We start from the raw sequence: 18,847 nt of genomic DNA on the forward strand, positions 1-18,847 counted from the left end.
TAATATTTAGTGAGCGGTACACACATCTCACCATTACTTTCTTATGGTGTACAGCAAACCCTTCAAAACCCACCCACAGCTTACCGGACCCAATCGTACACACCAATAGTCCTTATGTCTGCAGGTGACCTCATATGTGGGATTTGGGTGAAATTTGGAAGGTTCACAGTGTAGTGGGTAGAGTGGGCCAAGGGCCCGAATCTCCATCTCTATGGTTGACTACACTGCCCACCAGGCTACTCCAGAGACCTGCTTAGGCATAGGATGAAGTTAAGAGGTGATAGGCTCCAGAGTAATCTAAGGAAATACTTTTTTTTTTTTTTTTTTTTTTTTACAGAAAAGGCGGTAGATGCATGGAACAGTCTCCCGGAAGAAGTAGTGGAGACAGAGAATGTGTCTGAATTCAAGAAAGTGTGAGATAGGCAAGTGGAATCTCTTAGAGTGAGAAAGAGATAATGGTTACTGCAGATGGGCAGACTGAACGGGCCATTTGGCCTTTATCTGCCATCATGTTTCTATGTTACTATGTGAAGCTGTCATACAGGCAGGTATGTACTGTTTTATTCACATCTCTGGGGGTAAGGAAGTAGGAAGGGGGAGTGTTGGGGTGGGGTCATGCTTACATCCCTCCAATTGGTCATATGGTCTGTTTGGCCACTTTTTTGGCACTTATTCTTCATTAAAACAGGTCTAGCCCCAAATGTCTAACTTGTGCCCTGGACGCATTCAAAAATGCTTGATTATGGCAGGAAAAACAAGCCCTATACCCGCCCAAACCATGCCTCTAACACGCCCCCTTGAGATTTAGATGAACCGTGGACAAACAACACAAATATCTGTCTAGAATATAGGTTTGGAGAATAGTGAATTGGAAGGGTTCGGGGAGAAAAACATCTATCTGCCTCTTTAAGCCACTTTTTAGACATTTATCTTTTTTGAAAATGAGCCCCAAAATGAATTCCTTATTTAAGTATTATAGAAGGATAGAGTATGTTTCTAATGTAAGATATTTATAGCTTTTGCTTTATGACAAAATTAAATCATGGTCATGAGGGATGAAGAGACAGTATATAATACAGTAAAGTGCATATTCAGAAATATCTTAAAATAAGATATGAGCAGGGAAATTGCAGAGGGGCAATCGAAAAAGGAAAATATCATACAGCCAGCTGATGTTTAGCACTAATATTTATTTATTTATTTATCGGCACTTTCTATACCACCTTTAGCTGATCAAAGCGGCTTACAATCTAAAATTCAACATAAAAGGAAACAATTACAAAATCTTTGACAGGAAAGCATAGACAGTCAACCAAGCAATATTTCCATGTGCCATGTAGTCTGGTCTGCACCATCATCTCTCCCATGCTAAAATTTACAGTTTATTATGGCATTGGGATAGAATGACAACTCCATGCCGCTTGGCTGAGAGATGTGAAGTGATAGCCAGCCGCATGCTTCTGAAATTATTCAGACTACTATAATTTAGTATATTTGGTAACAGACATTCGGCTTCACAAAATCAGGACAGTACATGGGTTTAAGAACTGGTGGTATCACCAAACATTTCTGTATCCGCTATTAGACTGCTACGTTCAGAGTTAGTCTCTATCCTGACTCTAATGGAAATAAATGTGGATTGGAGACAACACAATTAATATATTGCACATGCAGAGTTGAATCAGAGGGTTTTATTTTTACATTTTCTTTCGCCTTGGTTACACTTCTGCTGCTTGTCTTTGATACAGTCTTTTAAGCAGAGCATATCACAGAGCCCAGCTGCTCTCATTACAACACTGACCTTTCGGTACAGAATCAATTTCTCGGCAACAGGCCTTTCTGTTCAGCAGAATGAAAGAAAAATAGCTCTTTATGCAACAGCCAACAGCTGCAAGTACAATGTACAAGGCACATGGTTTGAAAGGCACAAGGAAAACAAACATATCTTACTTTAGGTAATGCGCATATTTCAAAATCCCAAGAATGATGAAACACAGAGTCATTTCTGCAACTTAAATTTCATACATGAGATTTAGAAATAGATACTAAACTTTCTTGAAACACTGTTAATTATGACCTGGTCTCTAATTTTTCCTTTAATGCCATATTTTGTGTGGGCCACAGAGGTTCAGCATACTATGCTTGTCATATGCAGTGGGAAGAGATTTAATATTTAAACCACTTTTTCCCTGTAAGGATTGTGTAATTTTGGATTAAAACCCTTGGGAGAGGAGGGGCAAGTATGCATGCTCTCGGGGGTAATTAACCTTTTAGAGGAGACTTAAACCAATCAAGACCTGCACCCTCAGGTAACAATTCTGATGCAACTTACTCAAAACCTTCCAGACACAGTGGACTCGTACTTGAGGGCCCTATTTATTGCACTTGTGACTTAGAATAGTTGAGCACACAACCTGTATCTCTGCCATAAGGTCTGATGCCAATCCAAAGTGCTTTTGATATGAATAAAAGAATGCTGTCAGTTCCTCTTACTACTAAACTTGAAGCTCCTGATATCCAGAGAAAAGGAAAAGCAAAAGGCATTGAAGACAGCCTTGCCTAGCACTCCTCTGTATATTAATGAGAGCCAACTCGACACCACCACAACAGATGCTTACAGTTCCTATACAATTTTATAATTGAAAATACAAGAGTAAATTAAAAAGTAAAGGCAAAATGGCTTTAATAGAAGTGACTGTGAGCAACTGAACATATCACTTTTCCACACAGTCCACATGCATGACATTTGTTGAATTGTTCAACGAGTTCTGCATTCCTACAGAGAAGAAGTTTTTCAGCTGCTCCTGAAGTCAGGTGAGCACTGCTTCCTTTACTTCATCATGCTTTGTCTTTTGGTCTCCGGATCGCAATGGTGCACCCATATCTGATTGCTGGTGACAATTGTCTCCAGAATACTCGGCTCGTCTTCATACCGTCTCAGGAACTGGGTTGGAACCTCCACATGCTGTTGCTTCCGTAGATCAGTGAGCTGTTTGGGAACCCATCGTATGCAGACTTTCTTGTATCCCAAGACATCATACATTATGGCAAATGCAGATCCATAGCTGATATCCAAATTTGTAGCCAATTGAGACACCATTATCCATCGGTCTTCTCTAATCAAGGCATCCACCCTGTCAATGTGCTCTTGTGTGCACGATGTTGATGGGTAACTAGTAACTAAGAAAGCGTTCATACCAATACACCAAGAGAATTGTAGCAACGGGAATTCAGATTTTGACCTCAGAGTTTAAAGTACTCATCCGGTCTGTCATTCGTCATTAATCCCTGCTGATATTCTCATATTTTATATACTTTTTATAATCTTTTTGTTTTATATTCTATCACTTGTGTTGTCAATAAAATAGTATTATCAATAGTATAATGTTTAGATCACTTAGCTTCTTTTGCGAATATGCATTCTGTGATCTACTGGTTCACCAGTGCTGTCCCAGCATTAGATTAAATGTTCCCCCATGCCAACGCGTTTCGCTTAACTTTATCAAGGCTGGGGAGTCTGCGGGAACATAAAGCACAAAGAAAACCCATTAATGTACAGTAGTAATTGCTTTGTGCAAAATATTAAGAAATTAGCACAACTTACCATAGTTTTAACTTTCATACTAACACGCCGGTAATAACCAAAAGATGGCTGCGGCGTGCACCCCACAATATAAATACACTCATCCCTTGACGTCACCTCCAATAGGGAGCGAACAGCTGAGAAGTACAAAACTGTCAGAATACTAACAGGCTAGTTAGACGTCAGCCTGAGCTAGCCAATCAGAGGCTTCATTCAGCCCCTCCGGAGCCATAGAACCTAGCATGAACATCCAGCACAATTCTTTTAAATTGAGATTCCTCTCTATATTTATATTGAGATTCCTCTCTATATTTATATTGAGATTCCTCTCTATATTTATATTGAGATTCCTCTCTATATTTATATTGAGATTCCTCTCTATATTTATATAGAGAGGAATCTCAATTTAAAAGAATTGCGCTGGATGTTCATGCTAGGTTCTATGGCTCCGGAGGGGCTGAATGAAGCCTCTGATTGGCTAGCTCAGGCTGACGTCTAACTAGCCTGTTAGTATTCTGACAGTTTTGTACTTCTCAGCTGTTCGCTCCCTCTTGGAGGTGACGTCAAGGGATGAGTGTATTTATATTGTGGGGTGCACGCCGCGGCCATCTTTTGGTTATTACCGGCATGTTAGTATGAAAGTTAAAACTATGGTAAGTTGTGCTAATTTCTTAATATTTTGCACCAAGCAATTACTACTGTACATTAATGGGTTTTCTTTGTGCTTTATGTTCCCGCAGACTCCCCAGCCTTGATAAAGTTAAGCGAAACGCGTTGGCATGGGGGAACATTTAATCTAATGCTGGGACAGCACTGGTGAACCAGTAGATCACAGAATGCATATTCGCAAAAGAAGCTAAGTGATCTAAACATTATACTATTGATAATACTATTTTATTGACAACACAAGTGATAGAATATAAAACAAAAAGATTATAAAAAGTATATAAAATATGAGAATATCAGCAGGGATTAATGACGAATGACAGACCGGATGAGTACTTTAAACTCTGAGGTCAAAATCTGAATTCCCGTTGCTACAATTCTCTTGGTGTATTGGTATGAACGCTTTCTTAGTTACCCACTACATTGATGTTTATATTGATGTTTAAAATTGAATGAAGAGATTCTATACTCGAATTATATGATGGGTAACTAGAACAACCGTTGTTGGTTATACCTGTTCTTCCCGCTTTAAATCTTTTTACCCACTCATGTCCATACTGAGTCAAGATCTGATAATAAATTTCTACCGGTTTCACTCCCTCTGCCCAAAGAAAGCACACTACTGCACAGTTGTTCTGAAGGAGTCTGGGACTGGTTTTCCTGAGTCTTGAACTAAGCTTTCTCCTTAATAAAAATGCTGAATTATATTTAATTGCAGACCTGACTTATCTCATGCTCATGCTCTGGGTGTTGTAGCTTGGGTGTTGTAGCTTTTTTGCTGTGTATGCTGAGATAACCATATTGTATTTCACCCTCCTGGACATGTAACAGAAAGACTGCAGGGCTTAGATAAATGACCTGCTCCCTATAGGACTATAAGGTTAACCCCTGAACCAATAATAAGTACTAGCTTAGGACCAATGTTTGTTAAGAAAATGTAGCAAAAGTAACAAATCAGAAGTTGTATCTAGCATCCAGTTGTTTAGCCAGAAAATGTATAAATGTCACTGTATTTCCTGTTTTCGGCACTTCTGAAGCTGCCAGCTTGGGGGCTCAGGAGTCTGCATATGCTGAATCAAACACCTGTGCTTTCTTCAAGTCTCTAAGTTTTGTCACTGACCAAAGTGACCTTATAGTTCTTCGATGGTGCAACCTTGCAATGGAGCATCCATGTTTCTGACCTCATGGCTGCCACACGACTAAAGCCCGAGCACTATATTGTGCGTAGATGAGCATTCCATAAGGCAATGTATGAGTACATATGTTGCATTTCACTAGCTCTGTTCTGGTTATCGCGTAATTTAACAATTGCCTTTAATTTTTGATTCGCCCTCATAGTAACCCATCAGGAAATCCAAATTCCCAAAGGACTAAGAACAAAAATGATCAATTATCTTGCCCCCCCCCAAAAAAAATAAAATAAATAAATAAATAAATCACTGCCTTTTGAGCCTTGCTGCCCAGGAAGGAGAGATATTTTTCTGGTAGATGAAATTCTGAGAAACTGCCTATTGCAACGAAGATCCTGTTGTGAAATTCTGGATCCTACAGAGAAAAACAAACACACATTGAGGTGCCAATGACCTCATTTAGACCCTATACCTGTCAGATATGGTCAGGAATGAGATTTGAGAGAATATTCACCTCAGCTTGTTTATCACTAATGTGAGAATTACTCAAGAAAAGGTCAATTCAACTATGTGTCCTATGGACTGAGGAATTAAACATGTAGTTCCAACCACCAGGATTCTACTCTCTCTAAGCATCCCTTAAGCCATATACTTTTGAACCCCTCCTGAGGTTGCACCAGATCTGTCCACAAATGGGTCCAGGTAAATATTTCAGTCCCTCAATTTTCTTAGTGTAGAATCATATTGTTCTAGGATGGAAAATAATTTTCTAAGAATCATTGAAGCCTCCATAGAAGATCCATAGAAGTTTACTATGGTAAAATCATTACTTTATAATTTGCTCTCTAGCAGCACGGAGGCCTTCAGAGTACACCCTACCTCAAATGGTAAAGATTTATGAATATGCACCTGCACCTCCCACCCTACTTCTGGAGTTGTATGAGGCAGAGAAACATGAACACAACTACATATAAAACCAACATTAAATGCAGCTTCTTTTCATAACCAAAATTATTGTTAATTCATCACAAAATCTCCCAATTACTTAATTTATTTATAATAGGGGAAAAAGACCTCAGAAACCAACCTGCAGACAATAAAAAAAATCACTTGTATGACAGCTTTAACAGGTTCAATTTTCATTCATTGGACCTAAAAAAAATCCTTTAAAAAATGTACTTGATACATAGGAATTCAAATAATTCATATACATTTTGAAACATTGACCCCTCCTTTTACTAATTAGAGTTCCTATGATTGTCGGGAGCAGTGCGGAGCATTCAACGTGGCTCCCTGTGCTAATAACCACAATTTGCTATAAATATTAGTAGGGTAGAGAATTTAATTGATTTAATATGTACTAAATGTAAAGCACACTAATGAAAACACATCATTTGCACTTGCCTCTGAGTATGAGAAAACTTTGGGCTCCTTTTATCAAGCCGCGCTAGCGGGGTCAACGCACGCAACTTTTCATCACGCGCTAACCCCTGCACTGGCCTACAATCTACCACCTGTTCAAGAGGAGACGGTAGCGGCTAGCGCGGCTGGCGGTTTAACGTGCGCTATTACGCGCGTTAAACCGCTAGCGCGGCTTTGATAAAAGGAGCCCTTTATGTAAGAGCAATTGTGCACAATAAGGGCTCAGCCTATTTACAGTAATGAAAAGAACATACATATGTATGTTACCTGTATAAAATAAGGTTAAAATACACACTTATAAAATATTTAACAGACGCCCAGTTTTAAAAATTACACTCCACAGTTTTTGATGTTCAAATCCATTTAGGACTTCACACTTCAATTATATTCACAGACTAGGAATTTTAGGGCTAAACATTATTTGGAGGGGCATTTTTGATAGGACATTTTGGAAAACATGTCTAAAACCCTGTAAAGAAAACAATCAGAAAACATCAAAACATTTTGTTTTGAAATTGACCATTTTCTAGAGGTTTTTTGCACTCAGTGCATGTATTTTTTAGGCCCATTTTCAAAACCAAAATCATCGGGGAAAAAATACAGACAAACAAGCTATTGAGATGCATTAGCAGCCAGCATTCTTAGCAAACAAACTGGCCACATAAGCACATCTCAGCAGAGCAGAGGGGTACCCTATAGGGGTACTCCAGTGAATGTCACATTAAAAAGTCCCAGGTACACAACTCACCACAACCTGCTTATATTGTGTGGTAAGCCCTCCAAAACCCACCCAAAACTTACTGTGCCCACCAGTATACCTGTAAGTGTCATCTTTATGTAGGTACAGTAGATTTTGGGTGGGTTTTGGAGGGCTCACCATACAATATAAGCAAGTTATGGTGAGATGTGTACCTGGGACTTTTTAATATGACTTTCACTGCAGACCTCTAGAGCAGTGTTCTTCAATGCAAGGCCTGGGGGCCAATGGTGGTCCACAAAGATCTCTGTGGCAGTCCTCCATTGTCTTTCTGTTTTTTTTTTCTGTTACTCTTTCTCGCTAGCCAGATTCAGGACAAAAAGGGGAAAGTGGATGGAGAGGAAAGAGCCTCATGCTTGAAGGACAAGGCATTTCTCAATAGATAAAAGGGAATGCATTTGGAAATGCTCACAACCTTGAGGATACCTCCTAATGAAGTTTGAAGGGTGGATAGTGGGGATGGATGTCATTGACACAAACTGGTCATCAATGCCGTTGCCCCACTTGGGAAGACATTTAGCAGCTCTCCTTCAGCTCATTAGAATCCAAAGTGGCCCCGGCTTAAAAATTAATGAAGTCCACTGTCCTAGAGTGCCCCTCTGCTCTGATGTTTGTGTGGCTGCCTGAAACTGTCACACAGGCTGGAATGTACTGTTTCTGTCACACCTTTGGGTGATGTGAGGGATTCGGTGACCACTGGGGGAGGAGGGGTCATGCCTTAATCACTCCAGTCGTCAGCTGATCAGTTTGGACACCTTTTTGGCCCTTATTTGTTTTTTTAAACAGGGCTAGCCCCAAACATCTAAATGGTGCTCTTGACATTTTGTTAAATATTTGATTATTGCTGCAAAATGTCCAGGTCCTAAGCCCGCCCAAATTATGCCTTCAACATGCCCCCCCTTGGCATTTAGATGAACACAGGATGAATAGCCTAGAAAAACATCTAAAAATAAGGGTTTTGAAAATACTGATTTGGACATTTTTACAAGAAAAACATTCAAATGCCACTTTATGCCATTTGTTGGATGTTTTTCTCTTTTGAAAATGAGCCGCTTGATTTTTATAGAATTATACATCACAAACTAAGGGGGAAAAAATCATAAAATGACCCAACCAAGGCTTGGAAGAAATCTTCAGACTGTGTAATTTTAGCACAGAATACTTCAAGTTATTCTGATATATTCAAATCATGAACCTACTTGATCTCATTTTTTTTTGTTTCTGAAGCCAACAACAAATATCAGTAAATAGCAAAAGAGTACTCACATGTGTCTCTGTGTCACCACCTATGATCTTGCTGTTCTTGACATATTCTGCTACAACCCCATTCAAAAGTAGGTCAAAGGCTTCCACGCAGGGTGCAACACCTATAGAAATAATACATATACTGACCTTCAGAAAATACATTTGTGATTCACAATGTTTTACACAGTGTGCAAAATGGCTAAAGATGCATGGGAGCCTATATTATGTGGTCTAAAAATATTCTGAGACAGTAGGCTCGGAAGTGTCTGTGCATAATACAAAGCTCTTCAATAGATGACTTCTGTCTGTGGCTTCCGTTGACAGGGTCTCCTTGAAAGAACAGCCCAACGGTATACACAGGTATTAATACATTGAAGCTGTTGCACTAGGTTGCTTTCTACCACTATCTACGCATGATACTACATTCAGGTATGAGTCATAGACTTTAGGGATGTGCACAAGGACATAAGAACATAAGAATAGCCTTACTGGGTCAAACCAATGGTCCATCAAGCCCAGTAGCCCTTTCTCACGGGGCCAATCCCGGTCAGTAGAACCTGGCCAAAACCCAAAGAGTAGCAATATTCCATGCTACCGATCAAGGGCAAGCAGTGGCTTCCCCCATGTCTTTCTCAATAACAGACTATGGACTTTTCCTCCAAGAACTTGTCCAAACCTTTCTTAAAACCAGCTATGCTATCCGCTATCTTTGGCTCCTTTGGTCTTTCCTGGTTTTTGGTTCACTTCACACACTGTTTATTTATTTATTTTATTGTCAGTGGCCAGAAGTAAATACTGTAAAACCACTTAATTTGGCCTTTTATCTGCCATCATATTTCTATGTTTCTATATAGTTATCATGCATATATACAACAGAATGAAATCACTATACAAGAATCAGTCAACTAATAAACAAACATTGTTACTAACTAGAGTTATCAAAATCCTGCAGAACAATACTGCTGCATACAGATATCAGAAAGATTAACCGATTGCCAACCATTGATCAATGAGTACAGGTTCCATCATCTTCCACCATTGTTTTTCTTTTTTTTAAAACAAGCCATCACATATTCAGCAAACTATCTCCCCCTTTCTAATACACCCTATCTCTCAGCCTACATATTTACCCAACACTCTCTCACACATTCACATACATATATATATATATATATATATATATATATATATATATATACTCTCCTCCCCCCCTTGATCTCCAAGTGACAAGTTCAGTGAATTATGTGTATATTATAGGGCTGATTCTGCAAATGGGTGACCCAATTGTAGCTGGTGGTAGGATGCACGTTTTGGTTGGGTTTTTTTTTAACTCCCCTAGGCAGGATGCCTATACTGTAGGTGCATTTGTCAAGGGTCTAGGGAGATGTTTAGGAACACTTAAGCTTGCCCAAGGCTGGATATGGACATGGTTATGCTTGGAAGTGGCCTTGGGTGAGTCTAAGCATCCCTATGCATCTCCCTTGAGCCTCAACAGATGCTTGAAATGTATGCCTGCAAAATGCTGGCCTACATTTCATCCTAAAAGTAGACACCGCTGCCGGCTCAGCTGATCGAGGCAAGGGAATCTCTGATCAGCTGAGCTGGCAGGACTCCCTGAAGCTGCGGCTTCAGGAAGTCCTGCCAGCTCCTCTGATCAGGGGAAAATACCCATGCTGCGATCAGCTGAGCCAGCAGTGACAGAGGACCCCTGACAGCCACATCTGCACGGCAGCAGGGATGCCCACTCCCTCCTGCCTAACACCCTCGATGCTCCCATCCCCACAAACATCTGCATGGCAGGAAGGATGCCCACTCCCTCCTGCCTAACACAACACCACCCCATCCAATTGGAAAGAGGAATGTCCACTTCCTCCTGCTGCTTCCATATCGGATAATGAAGTGATGGTGGCAATTCAAACTGAAGCTTGGTTTTCGTATGGAATTTTATAAATTGTTGAAGGAGGACCTGTCTCCTTTGCTGGCCACTGTATTTAACTGGATTATTCTCACAGGCCAAATGCTGGATACAACTAGTGCAAATCATTGTGCTGTAAAACCAGGCAAAAACCATGAACATCCATCAACTTATTGGCCTATATTACATTACATTACATTAGTGATTTCTATTCCGCTTGTGCCTTGCGGTTCTAAGCGGATTACATTAGAAGATGGCTGGTCATTTCCAGGCGATGACAATACAATTATTTGGATAACTTTACAAACTTTGCATACCTAACTTTACATAACTTTTCGTACATAACTTTACATAACTTTACGTGGAGTTACTTTGTGTTACTTTACATTATCCTTACCGTGCTTGCATAACTTGCATTAAGTTTACATAATTTATCTTACATAATTTATCTTACATAACTTTACAAGACTTTACGTAGAGTTATTTTATGTTATTTTACCTTATTATTCCAGTACATTGCATAACTTACATTACATGATATTACAAAGCAAAACCTTATGTTATATTACAACGCATAACCTTATGTTACTTTACATAATATTACAAAGCATAATCTTATGTTACCAAAAAATTGTCTGTTCCTAGGTTGTTATATCTGATTTTTCGGTATTTGGGGAGACTGTGTTTCTAGATATGAATTGGCTTTTCGCCCGATGCAACTAGATTAGATGTTGCCTATGGGGACGAAATTGCAGTTGGTTGTGAGTTGCAGGAGGTTATGAAGGGAGAGAAGATGATGATAGATTATAATATTGGGATGTGTTTTTTGAATAGTATGGTTTTTATATCTTTTCGAAACGCTTTGTAGTCCGTAGTTGTGGTCAGCATTGATTAATGTGGAAGCCAAATTACTGGACAAGGTTATGGTGAATCGCTTGGCACAGGTTCTACCTTCCCTAATAGTAGAGTCACAAGCCACATTTGTACGAGGTCATAAGATGGCAAGGAAAATGAGGGCTAACCTAGTATCGTTGGAATGAGTGGAACGCAAGAGGACTCCATCTCTTTTAATTAGTTTTGATGCTGAAAAGGCCTTTGATCGCGTGCCATGGAACTTTATATTTGCTGTGCTCGCACATTATGGGATCACTGGATTCTTTCAAGATGCTTTTTGAGCCTTGTATTCTGCTCCCCCAGGTAGTGTTGTGGGTTAATATCTGCTCTGCACCTTTTCTGATAAAACATGGGACCAGACAGGGGTACCCCCTTTATTGTTCATTCTGACTTTAGACCCTTTTTTTATGAGACTTTCTGGTGAATCCGGAGATCAAGGGAAATCAGGGACAGTACTAATGACCTCTTTTACAAAGCCGCGCTAGCGGCCCCGAAGGCCATAGAGATTTAAAGGGCTTCGGGGCTGTTGCTACGCGACAGCCGCTAGCTCAGCTTTGTAAAAGAGGCAGTAAGTTTTAACTTTCGGCATTCACCAATGACCTTTTGGTCCATATTACAGATCTACAGGTTTCTCTGGCCACCCTCATGGAAAGTTTCAGGGAGTATGGTGATTTCTCTGGGTTTAAATTAAATGTGGAGAAATCTTTAGCATTGCCCACTTTGTCAGAGATCTCTTGTCAATAGAACACCTTTCCATTGCAATGGGAGCATACATCTTTTCAATATTTAGGAATAACACTTACCCCCAAAACTTCAGATCATTTTTTTTTTCCAAATTTTTATTCATTTTCAAAATTACATAAAGTGTAAGTACATATTCAATCAGATAATCAATGCAAATTTCACTTACATTCTATCTTTGGTTAATTACATAACTTCTTACCCCACCCCCTCCCATCCCTCCCTACCACATAACTAATAATCATATAAATACACATCAATACCACAATCCCCACCCTACCCTTTTAAACTGATATATTTAAGGGAAACGTATCCAGTTACTCTGTACAATATCTTGTCAATGGTTTCCACACATCCTGAAACTTCTTAAAATATCCTCTTTGCAATGCAATGAATCTTTCCATTTTATAGATGTGACATAAAGAATTCCACCAAAAGGTGTAATTCAATCTCCTCCAATCCTTCCAATTGTATGTAATTTGCATAATATACTCCCTTAATTGGTTCACAGTCAGGATAGTTTGACTAGGAGGTCTATGTTGCCTGTCTCTTTACAAGGTAGGATCCATTTATTTGGAATGATCCTTTTTCCCCCACGTGGCTTTATACTTTACAATTGCTGAAGTTGTTATTGTTAAGGCGGGATGCCGTTAGGTTTTATTCTTTGCTATCTCATTTTTGTTGGACTAACTAAAAGCCACACAGAGCTTTTCATTTGTTGTGAGAAAGTTGGAGAATTGGTGGGTTAGGTGTTCCCGACATTCATCTTTATAATCTGGTATGCCTGCTTCGTCACTTGGGAGAATAGTTTGCTGATCACCAGGGGAGTGTGTGGTGCAGTGGTTAGAGCTACAGCCTTGGCACCCTGAGGTTGTGGGTTCAAATCCTGCACTGCTCCTTGTGACCCTGGGCAAGCAACTTAATCCCCACTGTCCCAGGTACATTAGTTAAGAGTGGGAGCCCACCGGGACAGTTAGAGAAAAATGCTTGAGTACCTGAATAATTTGTAATCCGCATAGAATTGTAGGATATGCAGAATATAAATTATAAAAAAAAAATAAATTATACTCCGAAACAGAAAGAACAGGCGTTGTTTGCAGCTTGGCACATTTATTCTTTATTACATGCTCCTTTGGCAGTGATCCCACCTCAGACTAGGCATAGCATTTTGCTGTGCCCATTGAATGCTATTTGGAGGGAATTAGTGGGAAGGTAGGCCTGGAATCAGAGTTGTTCTAGTGTGTTGCCTATTAGGGAGAATCTGCAGTTTACACCGGGAAGTGATAACGCCGGCTTTAGGTACATGGTTAGCTTGGGGATGGTTCAGATTCAGATCTCTCATGCTTTACAGCCAGGTGGGTCTGTAAAGCCCTGGGTGATTCTGTGACAGCAATGTCATCTGAACGTAGAGGACTTTTTCGCATATTGCTAATTGTGCCATTATATTGCTTCTTTAGATTCTGGGAGCCTACTTTTCCCCATGGAAGGGCAAATTCAAGATTTTGTAGAGGAGTATCACAAAGATGACTTCATGGTATCTCAGCTCCATCGGGATCTTCAGCAACTTTTTTTTTTCTTGTAACACATCAGAGGCACTGCGAGATTGCTGGGGTGCTGAACTGGGTCTGGGTGGTGGGGACTCCCTTGATTTCATACAGTTGATTCATTGGGTTCCTGAGATTTTAATTTGTTTTGACCTAAGGGAGTGCCAATTTTGGATTTTGCAACAGGCATACTTCACCCAGGATTAAGTCTTTAAATTGGGTTATGTTGCATCCCCCGATTGTGGCAAGTGCTCTCACGGTATTAATTCTTTTCTCCATGCCTTTTGGACCTGCTCAACAGTCAAACATTTTTGGACCACAGTGGTCCACTACCTGGAATGGTTGCTACAGTGTCGGATACCACTATCAGCAGCAGGTCTTCTTTTGGACAAATAAGAGGTCTTTAAAATATCTAATAGGGGCCATCACTTCTTAATTCACAAAGGCACATTATTGGGGAAAAAGGTTTTTTGTCAGTATGGTTGAGTTTTGCTGCCCCCTCATATTGGGGGTGGAGAAATCGTCTCCATGCTTTGATGTTATTGGAATTTTGATATGCCAAATTTACTCCAAAGCGCAAGACACTTTTTCTCCAGGTTTGGGAATTCTATATTTTTTCTCTTTCTCCTAAAGCTCACAGCACAGTTTTGAACTCACTCTGAGGGGGAAGGATGGGGGGGGCTCCACCATCCCATAGGAGGGGAACACTAGTATAGGGAAAATGGGGGAGGGAGTGCGGGGGGGGGATGGGGAACTGAAATTAGTTGTTTCTATAAGTTCCTGTAGAGTATACAGGATTAAAAAAATTTTTTTTGCTCATCTGGGGACTTGCTGTTCTGTGTTCTTGGTTCTACTGTAACAAGGCATATGATTTGTTTTAGAGGAGGGTAGTGAGAGCTGGATGGGGGAGATTGGAGGTTAATTAGTAAATGATCTGTTTGAGACCTGTCTGTTCATATTGTTGAATTTGTTACGATGTGTTTTTCAGTATTTGCTTCGTCTCGAAATAAAGTTTTCAACCTAATCAGTAATCTTACTTTATATTCCGCTGCTTTTCAATTCAGATTCAGAACAAATTACAAGAGAAATCCTACATTAAGGGGAGCACGTATACTTAAAAAAATTATTAAAAACAAAGTTAAAATCAAGAGTAACATTTTTCAAAAAAGTAGGTCTTTAAAACTTAATAAAAAAATAACATACAAACCTAAGATTCTTCTAATGGAAGACTATTCCACATCTGAACAACCTGGTATAAAAAAGATTATACCAGTTGACTCTTCCTAATTACTCTAAAAACAATTGGAAACTGAAGTTTAAAGCTATATTACAGAGATGATTTATTAATATTAATTTTCAACTTCAGTAAATGACAGGAGGAGAGATGGAGCCTTGACAATAAGCAAATGCGGCTTGCAAGCTCCAGAATTCTGCTCATTCAGCCATGCATATGTGTTTTTCTGTCTTCCAAACACACATTGTGAATTTCTCCCTCATGTCTGAGTTCAAAAAGGTATGCTTAGCCAAATCTAGTCATACTAGCCCAGTAAACCCTGCCCCCTACGCCAATCCTCTGACATCCTCACCACCTACTCCAATCCCATCATCTGCTGCTCATAATCCAGCTATTCAAGGTCTTGCACTTTGAAAGACGTGTGCTTGTAATGCTATTGAACTCATGAGGCTTTGATCGGTTGCATTACAAATGACTAATACCTTCCTCTTCCACCGCTATTATGTTGCTTTGCATGCCTCCTGCCAGCCGTATGAGGTTGGAACAAATCCATTAAGGAGGAGAAAAATAAGGAGAGACTCTGGTGAGCACCAGGCCAAAGAACAGTAGCAAATCCCAGGCACCATGAGAGACTGTAAAGGCACCAATATAACTTGGATTTGTCTAGCTCTGTAAGCAAGCTGTGATGGCCATTATCTGTGGGTGTCCTCCTCATATACCAGCAGTGCTAAAAGTAGCATTCATTTTAGCTTACCTCCCTACAAACTATGATCCATCCAGATTTTTATATGAATTTTTTTTAGGAATGGAATTAAACAAGATAAATGCAAGAATAACACATATCCAACATTCTGATCACATTATAGAACCCCACTAAAATCCACCAAGGAGCAGCACGGAGGTCCTGTACCATTCTGCACACTGTTATCCATCAGACTGTTAAAGTGCTCTGGCATTATCAGATTCTACTGGCATCTCCTTTAATTTATTTTGAATCTATATGGAGCACAGTGGGGGTCAAAGTGGGCATGCCTGAAGAGATATTTAAGTAGCTGGTGATACCTATCAGTATAATCTTTGCTCAGAACACTTGCTCCTTGCTGCCAATTATTTGTCATCAATGCTACAAACCAGTGATCATTACAAACCCCCTTCCCAAAAACCCCCACAATTAGAAACTGGAATAGAATTTTTGATTTCACTCTCACAGCAGAGTCCACCATCATCTTCTAGATTCCATTCATTTTAAACCCTTTGACTCTAGTCCATACATACCCTCACAACATTAGCATTGTTTCCGGTAGGAATAAAGGCCCAGATTCTGGAAACGGGGCCTACATCAGCTGGCGTCTCCAAAAATGGCACTGGTTGCATGTCAATTACGCATATGCGCTGTTACCAGAATTGCGGCTTACGTCAAACTTAGGCGTCGTAAATATAGGCCAGGATTTTAAAGGTCTACATTACCGGCACCTAATTTTGACTGAGAATCATACCTAATGGCACCTAAGGTCATTTCTAGCCATAACCATGCCTACTTTGACCTTAGGCACCATTACATAACCATGATGCTGACGCCTATCAGGGTATGCATTTACCAGTGCCTATTTTTTTTAATGGATTTGTAATTGGTTTTTAAATGGCGCAGTCAATTACTGCACCAATTAAACAAATTACAGCAATTAAGTTAGGCGGCAGTAGGGCGACTACCACCGCCTAACTTATGGCGCTGTTTTTAGAATCCGGGCCTTTGAAACATGACATACTGAAACTGATCGAGTGTGGGACAGCACCCACTGGCACACCACATCATATACAGACATATCATAGTAAAAGTTTTTCCTAATATACAGTACCCTCAGTAGAGTGCTCAATGTTATTATCAAACCTCCAAATTATTCCACATTTCATGAATGAATTTGAAGTTGTCCATTTGTAAGCTTTGGGTACTTAATGGTGGCAACCTCCGAATGGAAGCATTAACTGCACTTCTTTTTATTAAAGAAGCTCCACATTTGAGATGGAGGAGCAGGTTCTGGACAGTGGACTTTGTAGTGGTGCTTCCTTATTCACACCTGAAGATTAGGCCTCTCTGACGTCATAAAGCCTGAACCATTGTCTGCAAGAAATCATTCTAGCCTGAACCATGCAAGAAGAGAAAGAAGAAAACATCTTTGCTGTTTATGCCTGATGCATTCTGGGTATGTACTAGAACTGTATTCTACTCAAGGACATCCAGCTATGCCTACATGCTCAGCCTGTGTGAATCTTGGGGGAGGCATTGCTCCTGTGCTGTTCTTATCTAATGAAGGCGCCTCTGTTTCATGGCCTGTGCGAGACTCTATACAAAAAGGCTATTTATCTAAGTTATGTTTCTGGATTGGTCCGGAGAGGTCATCTGACGAGAACCAAATAGAAGGTGCCTAATTATTAATTTAGTCTGTGCTAGGATGTGAGGGAGCTTGCATCTTATCATAGGTGTTCTCTGCACATCTTCTATAATAATTAAGACCTGAAAAGTTACCTCTTGTGACTCTCTGCCTGAGAGAGAGAGAAATCGGACTTTTATACAGATCTGGATTCCATCACATAAAGGAAACCTTTGCTGCCAACCTAATTTATAGCTTTTCCAGTGGCTGACGGACTGTTCCTAATCAGAAGAATTTCTATATCTGCTAAGCGGAGGAAAGACACCGATTCCTTCTCCCCGATTTTGCTGAGGCCTGATCTATGTGGTGAGAATAAGGAATTCTATTGTCTTTTCAGCTGGGTTAGAGAGAGAATTTTATTGTCTTTGGGACAAGGAAGTGAAGTACCTGTGGTGATAAGCTATATTTTAGTTGCTGCTAATCAGGAATTATTATTATAAGGAATTATTTAGAGTGTAAGAATTAGTTTTACTCATTTATCTAGCAGGTGTGGTGTGAGAACTATGTACTGAGTTTCATATATGTATTCGGATATTTTGTGAACAATAATTAGTTATTGCTGCTGGCTTATGAACTATATTTTTCTATTTTCATAATAAAAGTATTTCATAAAGCCTGGGTCTCTGTGTCGTGTAAGTAGACAAAGCTTGCTGAACCTGGATGAGGTATTATGGTTTTCCCTAGCATCTAACTAAAACAGGCACGTATTTGTTTATGTAACTGATTAGTCATCCATAAATCTTACTACAACCTCTCCCACTAATTTAAAAGTTGCAGGTCATACCTTCACTGACTCCATTGACAGCAACATTGTCTGTAAACCCAGCTCTGCATGAATCAGACAACACTGATTCCAGATGAACCACAGCTTTCTCCAGCCTTTCCAGTAATCCCACCATTTCTGCCATTCTGGAATAACAACAAAAAAAATGGAGCATGTTAACTAATTCAACATAAAAAAGGACACAGACAATTATATGCTTAACTGTTCTGATTTTCAGTACTTTTAATTTCCAGCAATTTCCTGATGGAATGATAGAAAAAAAAAAAAGAAACATGCAGAAAACCTGGCAGAGTTTTGAAAACTCTATGACCCATTTACTCCATGAATCTGTAGTGATTCAAATGGAGCAGCGCAGTGTCTGACATTTCCTTCATAAACAAATGGCTCTTCTGTTTGTCTTGTGAAAGTTAATATAGCCCTGGCATCCCACATGGTGGAGCTCCAGTTAGCTCTTTGGGTTGTTGTTGTTGGGGGGGGGGACTTGGGGAGGGAGGGGGCACCCA

At 39.9% G+C, this 18,847-nt stretch overlaps 1 protein-coding gene across 2 annotated transcripts in view; it reads right to left on the reverse strand.

Moving 5' to 3' along the window:
• CAP2 (cyclase associated actin cytoskeleton regulatory protein 2) overlaps window positions 1-18,847 on the reverse strand; it is a 191,862-nt gene that overhangs the window by 109,044 nt on the left and 63,971 nt on the right. For both annotated transcript variants that reach the window (XM_033934598.1, XM_033934599.1), the window contains exons 2-3: window positions 18,345-18,469; window positions 8,825-8,925 (exon numbers count right to left, since the gene is read on the reverse strand). In XM_033934598.1, coding sequence (XP_033790489.1) covers window positions 8,825-8,925; window positions 18,345-18,468 — 225 coding nt within the window. In that variant the 5' untranslated portion in view covers window position 18,469. The remainder of the gene's footprint in view (window positions 1-8,824; window positions 8,926-18,344; window positions 18,470-18,847) is intronic.

This window comes from Geotrypetes seraphini, chromosome 2, assembly GCF_902459505.1.
Source record: "Geotrypetes seraphini chromosome 2, aGeoSer1.1, whole genome shotgun sequence".
Lineage (NCBI taxonomy): Eukaryota > Metazoa > Chordata > Amphibia > Gymnophiona > Dermophiidae > Geotrypetes > Geotrypetes seraphini.